Source organism: Rana temporaria, chromosome 7 (genome assembly GCF_905171775.1).
Source record: "Rana temporaria chromosome 7, aRanTem1.1, whole genome shotgun sequence".
NCBI classification, from domain to species: Eukaryota; Metazoa; Chordata; class Amphibia; order Anura; family Ranidae; genus Rana; species Rana temporaria.
In genome coordinates, this window is record NC_053495.1 from 95,045,285 (window position 1) to 95,061,809 (window position 16,525).

Consider the following 16,525-nt stretch of genomic DNA (forward strand, 5'->3'; position numbering starts at 1 on the left):
TTGAAGTGATTATATATATATATATATATATATATATATATATATATATATATATATATATATATATATATAATCTCTCATAATATATTATATTGATTGTTTAAATCAGCATATAATTGCCAATAAAACACACGACCAAAACATTGCTTTCTCTTTAAACCACCTGCCCACTTATTTTGAGCAGTAGTTTTTATGATCTAAAACATTATTGCTTAAAAAGTTTCCTTTTTATGCCTTGAAAAAAAAAAATTACTTTAGAAAAGCATTTCCGCATATGATTTGTAATTCAACAAAATAAGCCAATTGCCCAGGGATCTAAATAGTAGTGTAGTGTACTAACGTGTGTGTTTGTGTGTCCCCAGATATTAATGAATATATATACAACAGTGCATGTGCTTGATGGACAACAGATGGTCAAATTTTTTTTTTTTCAGTTCCCAAATAGCAACATTTTGAAGCCAAATGTAAAAAACATTTTTGCAAATTTAATGCATAGTCATATTTTAGTTGCCTAAATGAAGACTGGGGAGAGACACAAAATGTGCCATGTGCAAAAATTTGGACAGTGTCAGTCAGTACTTAATAATGCACCATTAATAAAACCAAAGTCTTATAATGTTTCCCATAGTTCTTTGCAATCGTTCTACTACTATTTCTAAGTGACTGCTTCTAGTTGAGAAATATTCTAAAGCTAGCCATATACTTTGATTTCTCTTGTTTAGCCCATGAATTAAGCAAGAGAAAATCAATAGATTCTCTATCGTCGCTAAACTATATGTGTGTTTAGAGAAAATGGACTAGGTTGCAAGTGTGGGACAGCATGTAAATCACATCTATTCCTGCAACCAAAATACTGCTCTTTTGCAGAAACATGGGACTGCCATTCATTCTCATTGGCATCCCCACACGTCAATAGGCAAACGTGCTCAGGTGCCTACTAAAACAATAGCTTCCATAATCTATCCACTCCAAATAAATTTGTCTTTTTTCTACTTTATTATGAACACTTGTTAAAAGCTCTGTGTTTTTTGAGATAAACACATCCAGCAGAGTGTCTATTCTGGTAGAGCTCCCAAAATTGTCCAAAAAATTGTCCTGCCATAGGTTTAAAAAGTTTTGCTGGCTCCAGCAGTGCCGTTCCACTAGTCTATTCAGCATAGATTTATTCTCTCAATATTGCCACTTTCCTAACCTGTAGAGCACTTTCTATTTGTATAAGGTGACGAGTCTACACCTTCTCACTAATATTATTGGTCCTGTACCATTCTCCAATAATGTAGTATTATGCCTGTCTCCATCTAGCATAGTTTCTTCGGGGATTATACAAATGCAATTTAAAAAGAGTATATGGCTTCTGGCAGTGAATGCATCAAACAAGTAATGTGGAGAAGATTCCTTATTTTGTTCTTTGTCTAAACTTACAGATCAGATACAGGCTGATCTGATACAAAACAGGTGTACTTAATAGGTCTACCTTAAAGTGTAAGTTCTCCTTTACACAAAATGTGTAAGATGACCTTTCACTTGTCTCGGTCCTGCTATACCAGTGTCCCATGATCCCCCGCTGTCGGGCACCAGGACGCCGGTCAGGAGGTTTCTTCTCCCCTTGCAGCCCTGATGGAACCAGCTAGACTGATTCTGATTGATCAGTGCCATCTCTGTGATGGTGCTAACCAATATAGATTTCCCATCACTTGTCTGTACACACAAAAGGTATGGATTGGGTATTGGGGGTCCAATGTAAGGTCTCCTTGCAGATTTTCTGTAAAGGTGAAATTGCATTTTAAGCCATCAAATTGTCTTCCCTGCTTTTGGTAGAAGACAAAAGTCTGGTAAACTGTGGCACCTGTAAAAAAGAAACACCAGTAAAACGAGTTTAAATGATGCCCAAACATTTGCACATCAATCATTTTATCTATTTTTTCCCAGTCCATTGGTTTCAGAAGCAACTTGTAAGGGATTGTGATAACTTTCCAATGAGAACTGCAAGACCTCTCACCGAATGCGCGCGTGTGTGTGTGTATATATAGATATCTATATGAAGAAAATCATCTTTATAGAGATGTTCCCAAGTGTACAAGAGGGTTATAGATAAGCAGATTAATGCTGCACTATTGATGTCTTCTTGTAGAACACGTTTGGTGTGCAGCTTTTGCATTTACCCCTAAGATTTTTGTCAGTCTTGTATCTTCAGATAAACCTTTATTTCAAGGAATAACTAGATCAGATACCCCTGTTTTCCTTAATGTTTCAAAGCTTATGCTAAACATTTTCCTTGCTAACCACTCCCTAGTGTTTTCTGTGTTACCAATTATTTAATTATTTATTTATTTTTTCCTCCCCCTTTTCAATACATTGATTTTAAAATCACTGCTTTGATACCACTGTTGCACGTCCCCCCTTTTTTATGTATCTTCATACAATTTGTGTACCATTATTAACCAAACCCAGATTCACAGCTTATTTCAAAGGGTTTTACTGTGCAATTGGTAACCATTTCATGCTTTCTGTTCATTCGTTGTGCTCCCTTTTAAGTTTGCTTTATTTTTTTAACAACTGCATATATTCCCCCCCCCCCCTTTCAATAATTTTTCAGTTTAAAGTGCTGCTTTTAGTTTCCATTTTCACTCCCTGGGCCACCCTGCCTTTATTAACATGCTTGCATTTCCTGTATGGGCTTATTTATAAAATCTGGGAAAAAAGTGATTTCTTAACGTTAATGCCTACATCATGTATGCCCTTAGTGTAAGGTGTACAAGAAGGTGCATTTAAAAGGGGGAATGCTTTTCCACCTCCAATAATTAGCCTGAGAGTCTTGGGGTCATTTTTATAAAGCGGTGAATGTGACTTTCACCAACATTTTCTGTCGGAGAACATCACAACCATTTAAATCACATGAACCTGAAAGGTTGTCTTGCAGAATGTCAGATTCACTGCTTTATAATGATGACTATAGTTTACAAAGTTCCAGTTGGAGTGCTTATGCACAAGTTGATTCAAAGTGGTATATTTAATACTCCTAGCTGTTAGTTTTTCAGTAACAAGAATATAACATTGCTCACCAAAGTGTCCCTAACACTTAACCCATCCCCTGTCTGAGCTCCTAACACTCAATTTAAGCTGTAAAATAATGGCCCAACATAATCCTTTAATACATTAGCCTTAGCCTTTTGCCTTGATGCAACACTTTTACTTGAGCTTAAAATTTAATCCTTTTCCTATTCTGATAACCTAGCCACTAAAGTTGGCCCCTAACCATCCCCTTCTCTCCACCAACCATTGAATATCTAAAATCGGGGAAAAAAAATAATACCGGTCTTTAGATGTGGCGGTTGCATTAGTTTTAGCTAACACCATCTTCAGCAAGTACAGAAAATACCCGTTGTTCTTCCCAGAAATGCAGTGTCCTTGTGACTTCTTGTGAATGGATTTGACGCATCAAACTCCTATTTCAAGCAATTTTATTTTTTTTAGAACAATTCCCCTTCTCATATAATAAAGATGAAAAGAGCATCAGGTTTTTAGCCCTGTCCTGGGATGACGACCATGGCTCCCTCCCATAGATAGTGGAGTGAGTGTAGCTACCCTAGGACAAGAAGTCTAGTGTTTACCCGATTTACCAGGTGAAAATACAGAGGGGGGGGGGGCCCTGAAAAAGCGTGGCTAAGGCACCACATCCAATGACTAGTAATCTGCAGTATGTTTGATTTTTTTCTTTTTTTCCTTTGGATCTATATGCTTTAAATGCCAATTTACACGTAACCCTTCACCTAAAAGGACTATGCATCCTGCGCGAAAGGCCACACTTAGAATTTGGCCAGTCCCAGCTGGGCCGACCATTTTTTTTTTCAATGGTTTTAAGTCTTTCAAAGGAAGTACAAAAGCCAACATTTGAATGTATAGCAAATGGTATGATCCAGTTGTATACAGAAATTCAAAAAAGAAAATACGATGACCTGACCAGCCAAATTTCAATCAGTGTGTGACTTGTTTTACTTCATCTGTAAGTGAGCAATTAAAGGCAAAGTTCACCTTTTTGTAAAAAAAAAAATTCATTCACAGGAAACTGTATGAATGAAGCGGCGGTGTGGGCAGAGCCCTGCACAACCACTCTGTTTTCTAATTGTGACAGTGGGTGCAAGACCACCCCGCCTGCTCTCAGACAAGGGAGCATTGGCAGCAGGAGGTGGCTGCATAAGAATGTTACACCCTGAATATGGGTATAACATGCTCTTGAGGGTGAACTTATCCTTTAACCTTCCCAATCACTTAACGTCTGAAAAACACTAACCTAACCCTAATTCTTGCCTCATCTTGCATTGTTAGAAGTAGCACTAAATTCACAGAGAAGCTCCAGTAACTTTGGATCCAGTTCCAAAGTACTCCCATCTTCTACATCATGTGCTGACTTTACCCCCTACCAAAAATGCTGTTAGTTAATTTGAGTGCAAAATCATCCTAGCTGTGTTGAATAGCTTGCTTCACAATGACTGATTCACAATCCTTATAGCAACTAGAAAGTAGGCAAATTTCAACATCCACTTTTTCTAAATGGGCCTTATAATTGTTTGTCCGCCATTTTTGTTATCTGTGTGCTGCTTTTCTAGAGAAACCTTTTCTGTCTACTCAACCCATTCTGCTTTATCTGCCCTCATAAGCTTATTGTTTGCTATATAACATACTTTCTAAAAAGCTTTTGGTTTCAGAGATATCTGTGTAAGACATTAATTTGCAGTGTCTCTCTGACTCAGAGCTACTCCTCTTTCAGTTTCTTCATTGCTTTGTTTCCCTCCCAAAATGTTTATAGTATATTGCTTTTATATATTTATTGTGATCTTTTGTGATTTGCATGCAACCTGTCGATATCTGTTATCGTTTCTGCTTTATTTGGAGACCTGTCCTCCCTTTTGTGGGGTTCCTGGGGTGGTTGAGTGTGGGTGTTGGGGGACTCAGTAAATGTGTGTATGAATGAACATTGTTGTTTGTTTATCTCATTCAACATTATTCCTCTTATATGATTTGTTTCCAACACACTAGCCCTACCAATATGTTATAATGATCTCTAATCATCAACCTAATATACAGTAACCCTATTCCCCCTCCTTTCTGTCTTCGATTTTAACCAAATCCCTAGCTTATGTAGCTTAAAATTCCAAATTGCATAATTTGTCCACTGTTGGGGAAAAGCCTTGTAGTCCTAAAGGTATATCCATATGGACAATTTTATGAATCTCCCATATGTCCTCAATAATGGCTGGCAAGAGGAGATAAGTAATGCTTTCAAAAAAAGTCTTTAACAGACCATTGACAATTTTGGAAGTTTGGCTAGCATATTAATTTGCAGTTAAATTGGCCCTGTGTATGTGGCAACTGTGGATGTTAATAGCTCCCAGCTTTAGGCTAGGGAATAGATAAGCAATTGCATCTCTCACAAGCAAAATTTTAAAGTGGAAGAAAATTCTACTCAACTTACCTGGTAAGATTCTCCCCATCTGTTATGATCTTCTCTGTCTACATTTTGGTATCAATACCTGTATTTTTATTTTTTTTAAACCTTTTTCTGTTCCGACAAGTCCCTGTGCTCTAGATGGTCAGGTAATGGCTATAAATCCCCTTTAGCCCTATGTCACCCGCCAGCGACCATAGCTCCCAGGTTTGTGGCCTTGTCAACCGAGAAAGAGTTCAAACCATCAACTGCAGAGAGGGAACAGAGTAACCCAGAGCTTTGCAGTCACATGAGGGTAGGAGAAATAAATACCTTGGTTTGAGAGTAATTTGGTTTCAGAGCGTTTTGCAAGACAAGCAAAATGTTTTAATAAATTTTGCCTTGATATACAAGTGATGTCTTTATTTAATGAGTAGCGCCATGTCACAACTGAGTATAAAAAAGAGAGAGGAGCCTCTAAGTGTAGCAATATGGTTACATTTAATGACGGTACAATATTTAGCATCTTATTGCTACACTTAGAGGTGCCTCGCTTCTCTTTTATACCCTGTAAAAAACAATGCTTTGATATACAAGTGCTTTGGATTACAAGCATGTTTCTGGAAAGAATTATGCTTGCAAACCAAGGTTTTACTGTACAGTAGGAGAAGCCCTCTCTGCAGCAAGTAGCAGCATAACCTCTTAGTGTATTATAATGTCCAGGTTTGGGTTACCACCCACACTAGTGCTCTTATTTTTATTTTGTATTTCTTTCACCTGTGCTCCCCATTTTGGGGGGTGGATTGAGCACTGTGATGCCTTTGCAGCTTGTTCGATGCACTGGCTCTTTAGCTTTGCAGTCACATGATCACATAGGGAGAAAAAGTAGTTGGCAAATGTAGACAGATGAGAACAGAGGGAAAGCATCTTTAAATAGTTAAGTTATTGCTTAGCCTTTTATTTAACTGCTTGTTGGCCATAACCCAATATGTATGAAATCACTGTGCAGTAATGAAAGGTGTGGTAGCAAGTAGTTAAATCTTAGTAGCAAAGAAATGCAATTGCTTTTGTAGCCCTAGCCACACAGATTACTTTAGTTCCCACCTAAAATTGCATCTTCTGTCCTATGTTTGTAGATGCTTAAATACTAACTGCATCCTTATTGGATTGACTGCTATTTAAATGTAGCTTCACTTTAGTTTGCATGCTGGAACAAAATGTTCTGTTCACTTACTTAGAGGTTTATTTCATACTAACATATCCTACATGTCTCTTCTGTTCATTTTGGCACACGTCATATTCTGGTCTCTTCTGTTCATGTTATCAAATCTTTTTTAAATTGCAAGTTCACCTCCTGAAAGAAAAACAATTGTTTCAGATGTCAATTTAGTTTAATTCATTGCAAAAAAGTAAACCTTTGCTTTACCCATGCATGGCAAACAGCAGGATTCACAAAGTGTTTAGTGTATGTTTTGAATAGAGTAGGCAAGCGTTAAAATCCTTCTGTGTCCTGTAATTTCCTGTGCGAGATGCAACAAAGTGGGAGGAAAGATCTGTAAAGAAAGGGCATGTCACCTCTTAGACAGTTGTTGCCAGAACAGGCAGTGGTGTTGGAAAATTATCTTTTTCCTGCTCTGGTGACCAATGTATATTTTGGGGTTTTCCCTACTTTGTCTTGGTGACAATGGTCACCAGGATAAATGGAGAGGATGAATTGACCCAACTGGGACACAGGTGGCAATTAAAAAAACATGTCTAGTTCTTATGCACATGTACTCTGTCCAAAACTGGAAAACTAGCTATACATTCTTTAAATCCTGCCCCTGTAGCATTTTTACTTGTTTTACCTTTTACATTGGCGTTCTGTTTGCTGATGTGAGCAGGGAAGTAGTCCAGTTTAAGCTCCAGTAGGAGCTTACACAGGGCTGGGGACTCTCTGCCTGCAATTACAGCCCTGGTGCCTGAGTGTCACTATCCCAGGACTAATGGTATCATAACCCTCCATTACTGACCGAAGGGAGTAAAAGACTAGGGAGCGTATGGAGAAGGGGAGCTAAGCATTAAAGTCAACCCTTTGCATTTGTTTGCTTGGACAAAACACACGTCACATAAGCTTTTACTAGTACATATATTTAAAAACCTTTTCTATATGAAATTCAAATTTTGACTGTACAATAATGTAAACTTCTGAAATCGGGTCACTTGACTTGGTTGTCATACTTAATGTTAAGCAAGATGCCACCTATGGGGTGTGACTACTACTAAAATGCTACTAAACCCATGGCCCTGCATTCACTGGATCTGGTCTCCCACAGTACACAGAACATGGAAATGCAATTTTTAGTAAATATAAACTGATAAATGATTTTTCTCATCACCAGTATATAGCAGTCGTATGACTTCTGTCAGTGTCTGTTTAAAGCTTATAGGAGGAATTTTCCTTCTCCTGAATGACCTATGAGGCTGCATGACCCCTGACCCCTTTGTCTGGACAGTGCTGCTTGACCCTGTGCCAATCACATGCACCCTTCCAAGAAAAAAATCTCTATAGCAATACACACCAAACTGAGCACATGCAAAGTGCCCCCAAGGCTCTGTAATATCAGGAGATGGATTGGGGACTGTGGAAGAAGGGGAGGATCAGAGAAGACAGGATCATACAGCCTTTTTACACAATGCGCAGGATTAACCCCTTAGGTTCCACAGTGAGTATAACGAGCATGCTTTACTGCATATACAGACTGATTTTACTGTTGTGGGTTGCGTATCACTTTAATTGTTCTCTGCAAGACACTTGGCTAAATGCATAGATTTCCATGCATCAATCAAGCTATTTGGGCAAAAGTGTAGTAATGTCACTGGAGGGCTTTACTTGAGTTACTGATGCCACTTCAAGTGTCAGACCTGCCATTTTATTGCTATTTCTCTTCTATGGCCTATAGGAATGGACTGAGATATAATGAATATGGACCACAGAGCAATAATGTGAAATGCAAGGCACATGGAATTGGACCTCCACTCAAGTGACATTTTCTACCAATTTAATCCCCCACTCTCCTCCACTTTTTAAGCAACTTTTTTGGTTATTTTGAATTTGTAAGCTTGAAAAAACAGCCAACTCCTGTTCCTCAGAAACCAGATGAAATTTGCGTAGCATATGGCCAGCTTAAAGTGATTGTAAAGTCAGGATAATAATTTGCATTCTCTGTTTTATCAAGATTTAAAGTACTATGTGTCTGCTTTTTATTTTATTTTTAATTCTAATCATAAATACCTTCTCACAGCACTGATGTGCAGTCACGTGACATTACTTGGCTCATCTTTCCCGATCTAAGAAATGCGGAGGGAGGGGCTAATATAAACCTCTGACATCCCCGGCCAGCAGAGGAATGCCACGTGATCGCTGTGAGAGAAGGTTATATGGATTAGAGTTTTTAAAGAAAGACACCTATTACTTTTGATCTTGATAAAACAGAGGGGGATGCAAGTTGGTTTTAAATTGAATTTCAAGCCACAGGGATGAGCAAGGGAAGGGACAGAGAGGAGATCACTTTCACACACATGGGTAATGCAGCAGGATGATGGAGGCACATAAACTGACCATGGTACCATGCTTCAGCAGCCATGAGTACCATGGTCGGCACACACACAGGGACACAGGAACAGGCAAGATCAACCAGATATTTTACATCATACAATGGGGCCAATTACACAGCACAAGCACTGTGCTGTTTAACATGCTTTAAAGGAACAGGATAAGGATAAGATTTTATATATATATATATATATATAATTTATTTAGGGTTACAAATGCTTTAAGTCACAAAGCTCTGCAGCAAAGCTAATCTTGAATAGGAGGTAAAATATTTTTAAAGTAGTGAAGGGCATATAGCAAATTTATTATAGTTGGAAAATGTTACGGTAAACTTGCTCTTTAAGTCTTTTTTTTTTGTCTTTCTACTCTCTGTGCTGCTTTTGTATGAAAGAATGCTGCATGCGTGAAAAAAGTTGCATTGCCCCTGCAATGCCATTAATCCATTTTATATAGATTCACTGTGACTTTGTAGGGGTCAGTGAATTTCTGCATGGAAGTAAAATCCTTGTCATTTTTCTGATGATGCTTTTTCTTTTCAACATTGGGAACCCTTGTTAGGTCAACAATGCAACAGCTCGTGTGATGACCAATAAGAAATCTGTGACCCCTTATGGAAATGGTAAGTTTTTATTAAAAAATAAACATGAGCAAACTTTACTACTTTTTTTGTCAATCAATGGTATTTCTAGAATTATTGTTCTCGTTCACGTTTGCAGTGATACCTCACGTGTGATGCGAACACATCACGACTTCAATATGCATTCACTTCTACGTGTGAGCACGGAGGGATGGGGATACTTTAATATTTTTTTATCACTTATTTCTATTACAAGGAGTGTAAACATCCCTTGTAATAGAAAAAAGGGATGACAGGTCTTCTTTATGCAATCATACCCTAAATCTCTCCTCTACCTTTATTTATATAAATATAAAAAAACAATTCTATCCTAGAATGGAATTCATGACACCATTCTGGTCCTCCCAAGACCATATCGATCAGATCTAGTCTCTGGAAACCTCTATTGCCAGCCACACCCGTAAAAATAAGCCTGAGAAACTGTGGCAGGGGGCGTCATCCCCTCCCGCTGCTTCTGAAAGCGATCAGCGGCTACTTAGCTGCTGGAATTGCTTTCACGAGAAAGCCAGTAATCAGCTGTGAAAAATAGAAAACTGTTATGGCTGTTTACCAAGGGCATGTTTTTTTTGGGGGGGGGGGGGATGTTTTGTGGGGAAAAAATGCAAAATAAATCATGTGAATATTCACCTTGATGTTTTTTGTTTTTCAGGCTGGAAACTTAGTCCTGTTATGGGAGCTGTATATGGACCAGAACTCTATGCTGGTAAATTTCTATTGTGATTTTACACTCTAGTTGTGGAAAGGGCAAAACCAAGTCAGTGCACACCTCCTGAGGTACTTTTTGCACAAGGCTATTGCACGTTCCCGTTGTTCGCCTTGCGTTGCTGTACTTATGGCCAATTTATTTTAAACAGGCTGCCAATGATCCACCACAAACAAAATGGCTAGTTCAATAGTTTATAGAAGGTGGACCTAGTAAAACCAGTGCTCCTACTATCCTTGTTACAGGACAACGACAAAATATTAAAGCGTACCTTAACCAAAGGACAAAAATGTATTGCAGTTGCGCAATCCTTGGATGTATGGATATATATGAAAATTCTCAGACTTTGTTTTTACCTGATTTTGCTAGCAACACATTTTCTGTGACCTAGGCAATGTGTGTACCGTTCAGGCTCGGTGGTGAGGGGATATGTAATCAATTGCTCCTCAGCTGCTGCTAGAGTGCTGACATGGGATGGAACCCGTCCTGCTTCCTGTAAAGCTTCTAAGAACAATGGGGTGACCCCTAAAGTCACACATCTAGATGTCGTGGAGTGGTAAAATGTACTCCGAGAAGGCCACACCACCAACGTGTTTCGCTCTGGGGGCCGAGTGAAACACATTGGAGGTGTGGCCTGGTTGGAGTCCAGGCTGAGGTTTCCACTCTATTCAATACTGACATCTAGATGTGCGACTTTAGTGGTCACCCCATTGTTCTTATGATCACATTTCCTGTCCTAGATTCACAAGGCTCACTCGCTCTCCTGTATCTATGGAAAAGCACCATTGTTACTTTACAAGAGGAATACAGAACACATCAGGCAAGTAACGTTTTTAGTTTGGCAATGCCTGTGTGTAAATTACCTCTTCTATGTTTGTGAACTGCAGCTGATATCTTCCAAGTGAGCTGTCCTTTACTATCCAAGGGTGTTTTGCCACTGCTGTGCAATGAATTTATGTTCTGATGCAGTGTACAAAATGGCCGTCAATACTGCGCTCACGAAGAATTAATCAAAATTCACACAAGACCTAAAGTCTGTCCACGCCCTGCATAGACTAAGTCAAATTCTCCTCAACATGTATATAATTATTACAACCCACATATAGATGATGACAAAAATGTAATGTTTTGTAATACTTGCAATATAAGCACAATCTGGTAAAATCCATAATGATCAACCAAGATTGATGATCTAATAAAGTGTATTTAAATCCAAGAACAAAATGTGTTGCAGCTTACCAGTCCTTGGATGCAGTAGCTGTATACATGTTTTTCTTTTTTTCAGGCGAAGAACATATTATATATATAAAAAAAAAAAACCTGCTGATTCTGTCACAAATCCAGTGTTCTCGTCATTTCCTTTGCATTAAGCTAAAAACATTATCTGCTCTCATCTCCTGTTACCTATAGAATACCCCCCCCCCCCCCCCAATGTTAGGAGAGGTGTTCTGTAGTCAAATCAAATCATGAGAACAACCAAGGGTGACAAGAGTACTCTTCCATAGATACAGTAGTACTGTGAGTGAGCAATGTAAAAACTAGAGCAGGAAGAATCACAAAAAACATACAGCCACAACACCCGGACTGGTAAGGTTTAGATATCTTGACTGCTACTAAGGTCTGTGAATTGGTATCCATTGCTAGCAAGCTTGATAAAAGGACAGTAAAAATGGTTGCAATTTTAGTACTTTGTGGATCTTAAAATGTAATTGCATTGTACTTTGGGCTATACTCCTTTTGTCCCCAAGGGGGATATACTGTACTGCTAAAAGAATTGTCCAACCAAAATACCAAAACCTATTTAAATATCTTTGCAAATGATGCATCTTCGATAAATTATGACAGGACATTTTTATTGTGTTTTTTTTAAATAAGGTTTATATAGATACAGAATACACAGCTTTTTATACATTTATGGACACTGTAAATTAAGTGCTTTAGAGTATTAAAGCTATGAATATTTTTTATTGGAAGAAGCTGAACATTTACCATAGAAAATTGTAAATGGCACACGTAGAATTGGCTTTTAATCAATTTTATTTTCTGCATTGACCATAAGGAGGTTGCATCCGAATTTGTTTTGCCCTAGAAGTATGTAGATATTGGGATTTTGCTCTTTGCGCTAAAAGTGTGTAGAGATTGGGATTCTGTTTTTGCTACCTGGTGGTGGGGGGAGGGGTGGTCATTCATAAACAAATGTCTCCTTCTTTCCCACAGTTTTTTTTTATTACTGTATATTTTTTCTTTTAAATTTCCCAACAATCATCCTAAAGCTGCACCTGGGCTCCAAGCTGACGTCTCTTTGGCCACTGAGGCTGGTGTCCCCCTGCCTGGACCAAGGGGGGTTAACACGTACATTCCATTGATCTGTAAGTAGGGAGTGAAAATGGCCCTTCAACTTCCCAGAATCCCTCTCTGGCCCTTATCCTGTCTTCCTGCTCGTATTTGCACGTGCAATTTGTGTTTGCACTGGTATTGAAGGGGAGGAGGAATTGCAGCATATGTATTAACAGACACAGTATCCTCTTTCTCTGCAGTGCATTATAAAACTTCCTCCCTGTATCAAAGCATTTGCCTTTCTATTCATTGTATGTATTTCAGTTGGGTTGCTTGTAAGAACTCGGTCTTGTTTAGTATTTGTGTGTTTATTTCTAGCCCTCTTTAATGGAGGTGCGTAGGACATGAGTTGCATGCCTAAAAAAATTTTTTGGGTGAAATTCTTGCTGGAATACATTGCCACTGACTGAAAAAAAGAAAAGAAACTAGAGCATTTGTTCACAGCAACCTGTCACATTTATTGTGTTCAGTACAGATTAAATGGGTTGTAAAAATACCTTCATTTACCTTAGTGCAGTCCTCATTCAACTTACCTCATCCTTCAATTTTGCTTTTAAATGTCCTTATTTCATCTGAGAAATGCTCACTTCCTGTTCTTCTGTCTGTAACTTCACACAGTAATGCAAGGCTTTCTTCCTGGTGTGGAGAAAGTCTCTTGAGGGGGGAGGGGGCGAGCAGGAGTGTCAGGACGCCCACTAACACACAGCCACTTTCTCCATCTGCAAAGTAGAGCGTGTCTGACTTGCCTGCTCACCCCCTCCCCCCTCAAGAGGCTTTTTCCACACCAGGGAGAAAGCCTCGCATTACTCTAGGAAAAAGAGTAGCGAGGTGAACAAAGCCACCCTTTGTCAAGAGTGTTTGCAGAATAAAATAAAAGGGGGAAAAGTCTTAAATGAATGTAGCCACCTCATCTATGGATTAGTAAGGTGTAATATATTTTTTGGGGTTTAGATACACTTTCCCCACACCACAGTTTTAAAATGGCTGGCTATGCAAGATAGTATTTTTAAAGTCCAAGTTTAGTCAAAACACTATTTTTTTTAACCGCACAGAGGAAAGTATTTATATTCCATAAGAAGTGTCCCTTGTTCTGCTGAGTGGTCCATTTAAAATTCAGTCTTCTGACCCCCTCCCCCCCTTATACCCCTGCAACAGTAATGTTCTGGTGCTGCTGGGTTTAAAAGGGTTGTAAAGGTCTGTTTTTTTAATTTTATAAATGGGTTCCTTTTAAGCTAGTGCATTGTTGGTTCACTTACCGTTTCCTTTGATTTCCCTTCTAAATGCCTACCCTTTCTGCCCCCTTCTTCCATTCATAGGAGCTGTACTATAACTTCCATCAATGAAAAGCGCTTTGAATAGAGGCAGCCCTTTCATTTATCTTCTAGTTCTCCATTCACAGAGCGCATTTTATGGAATACATCTTCTATGAAAGCAGGGGGCAGGCTTAGTGCCCCTCGCTGGATATCAAGTAACCAACCAGCAGCATAAGGGACATTTCACATTTAAATGTAAATACTGTCCCTTGTATTTTTTTTTTTTTTAAATTGAAAATAACCTACCTTTTTAGACTTTAAAATGTTTCCATCTATATACAGTTGTGCTTAAAAGTTTACATACCCTGACAGAAATCATGTCATTTTGGCATTTATATTGAAAATTACTGATCATGCCAAAAAAATCTATTTTGTGGATAGTGATCATGTGAAGCAATTTACTATCATAGTAGTTTTGGCTCCTTTTTAAATCATAATAGAAATCGCCCAAATGTCCCTGATCAAATGTTTACATACCTTGTCATGTTTGGCCTTGGTACAGACACACAAGGTGCAACACCCAGGTTAAAATGGCAATTAAAGGTTAATTTCCCACACCTGTGGCTTTTTAAATTGCAATTGGTGTCTGTGTATAAATAGTCATTTAGTTTGTTAGCTCTCACGTGGATGCACTGAGCAGCCTAGATACCAAGACCCCATATAAAGCCCAGTAATGCTTTCAAAGGTGTTGTGGCATTGGCGCAATTAAGGCTTCTTTCTGGCAACTCGACCATGCAGCTCATTTTTGTTTGAGTATTGTCACATTGTTCCTCTTTTTAAGGCCTCATGCACACTGGATGTTATACAAAATGACAGTAATGTTTTCTGTAGCAAGCTGTAGCTGTAAATTGAGTTTTGCAATAGCGTTTTTTTTAGTTTATGGCTCAAAACTGATGATAAATAGCCAAGTTTTTAAGCTTTTATCAGAGTTGGAGCAATTTTACAGCTAAGAAACTCCTCTAATGCCGCGTACAGAAGGTCGTTTTTTGTGATAAAAAGACGTTTTGAATTATGAAATAAAACACCGTTTTTAAACTTAATTTTCAAAAACGACGTTGCCTACACACCATCGTTTTTTAAAATGCTCTAGCAAAGCGCGGTTACGTTCAGCACGTACGACGGCACTCCTTTCCATTGAAGCTAGCTTCATAACTTGCTTCTGTGCATGCGCGGGTTTAAAAACGTTGTTTTGCCCACACACTATCATTTTCATTGACACAAAAAACAACGTTTTGAAAAACGACACAAAAAATTCGAGCATGTTCGAAATTTTTTTTTGTCGTTTTTCAGAAAGCATAAAACAACGTTTTCCCCACACACGGTCATTTTAAATGACGTTTTCAAAAAGTCGTTTTTTTTTTCATCACAAAAAACGACCGTCTGTACGCGGCATAAAGGACGGGTTCACACTTGTCCTACAAACGCACCGACATTAGGAGCTCATGACGTGTGATAATCAATGTTTCCCTACGAGAGCTGTCTTAACTGGGCCGACACAAGTCGGTCCGACTTTGAAAATGCTCCCTTGTACTACTTTGGTCCGACTTTGATCCTACTTCAGCCTATTGAATATCATTGAAGTTGGATCAAAGTAGGGTCCTTGTCCTTACCATCCGACTTTGGACATCCGACATGGTGATTACAGCAGCAGTAAAAGGAATTTATCTCACTGGGATTGTTTTGATTGGTCTAAGGACAAGTCAGACTATCACAAAGTCGGACCAAAATAGTATCCTGTTCATGAAAGTTGGATGGATGTAGGACCAATGTAGGACCGATGTCGCAGAGCAAAGTAGGATGAAAGTCAGATAAATGTTGTCGTATCAGTGTGAACCCGGCTTTAAACCTACCAGTTCTGGGGATTTTTTCCAGCCCCTGCCAAAAAACGCTGATAACAGCCTATGTGTGCATGGACACATGGGATAACATTCTGGGTAATGTACAGGCTGCAGAAAAAACACCTGAAGCCAAAAACAGCAGCTGTAAAAACGTCCACTGTGCACGAGGCCTAAAACAATGGTCTTTTTCCAGAGCACTAGTTTTTTCAATGCATCACAAACAATTCTTCTGGTGGTTGTGACTGCAATCTTTCTTGGTCTACCTGATCTTGGCTTGGTATCAAGAAATCCCTGAATTTTCCACTTAAATGATTGAACAGTACTGACTGGCATATTCAAGGCTTTGTATATTTTCTTATATCCTTTTCCATCTTTTTAACGTTCCATTACCTTGTTACGCAGTTCCTTCTGACAGTTCTTTTCTGCTCCCCTTGGCACGGTATCTAGCCTTCTCAGTGCATCCATGTGAAAGCCAACTCATTGACTATTTATACACAGACACCAATTCAATTTTTAAAAGCCACAAATGTGGGAAATTAACCTTTTAATTGTCATTTTAACCTGTGAGTGTCACCTTGTTTGTACCATAGCAAAACATGCCAAGGTATGTCAACGTTTGATCAGAGCCATTTGGGTGATTTCTTTTATGATTTAAAAAGGAGCCAAACTACGATGTA

The 16,525-nt window shown here is 38.7% G+C and overlaps 1 protein-coding gene across 9 annotated transcripts in view; it reads left to right on the top strand.

Moving 5' to 3' along the window:
• The window catches only part of RBFOX2 (RNA binding fox-1 homolog 2), a 204,114-nt gene that overhangs the window by 137,505 nt on the left and 50,084 nt on the right, over positions 1–16,525 (top strand). For 7 of the 9 annotated variants that reach the window (XM_040359679.1, XM_040359681.1, XM_040359680.1 and 4 more), the window contains 3 exons: positions 9,579–9,639; positions 10,307–10,360; positions 12,634–12,729. In XM_040359679.1, coding sequence (XP_040215613.1) covers positions 9,579–9,639; positions 10,307–10,360; positions 12,634–12,729 — 211 coding nt within the window. The remainder of the gene's footprint in view (positions 1–9,578; positions 9,640–10,306; positions 10,361–12,633; positions 12,730–16,525) is intronic. The other 2 variants (XM_040359684.1, XM_040359683.1) reach the window with 1 other exon arrangement.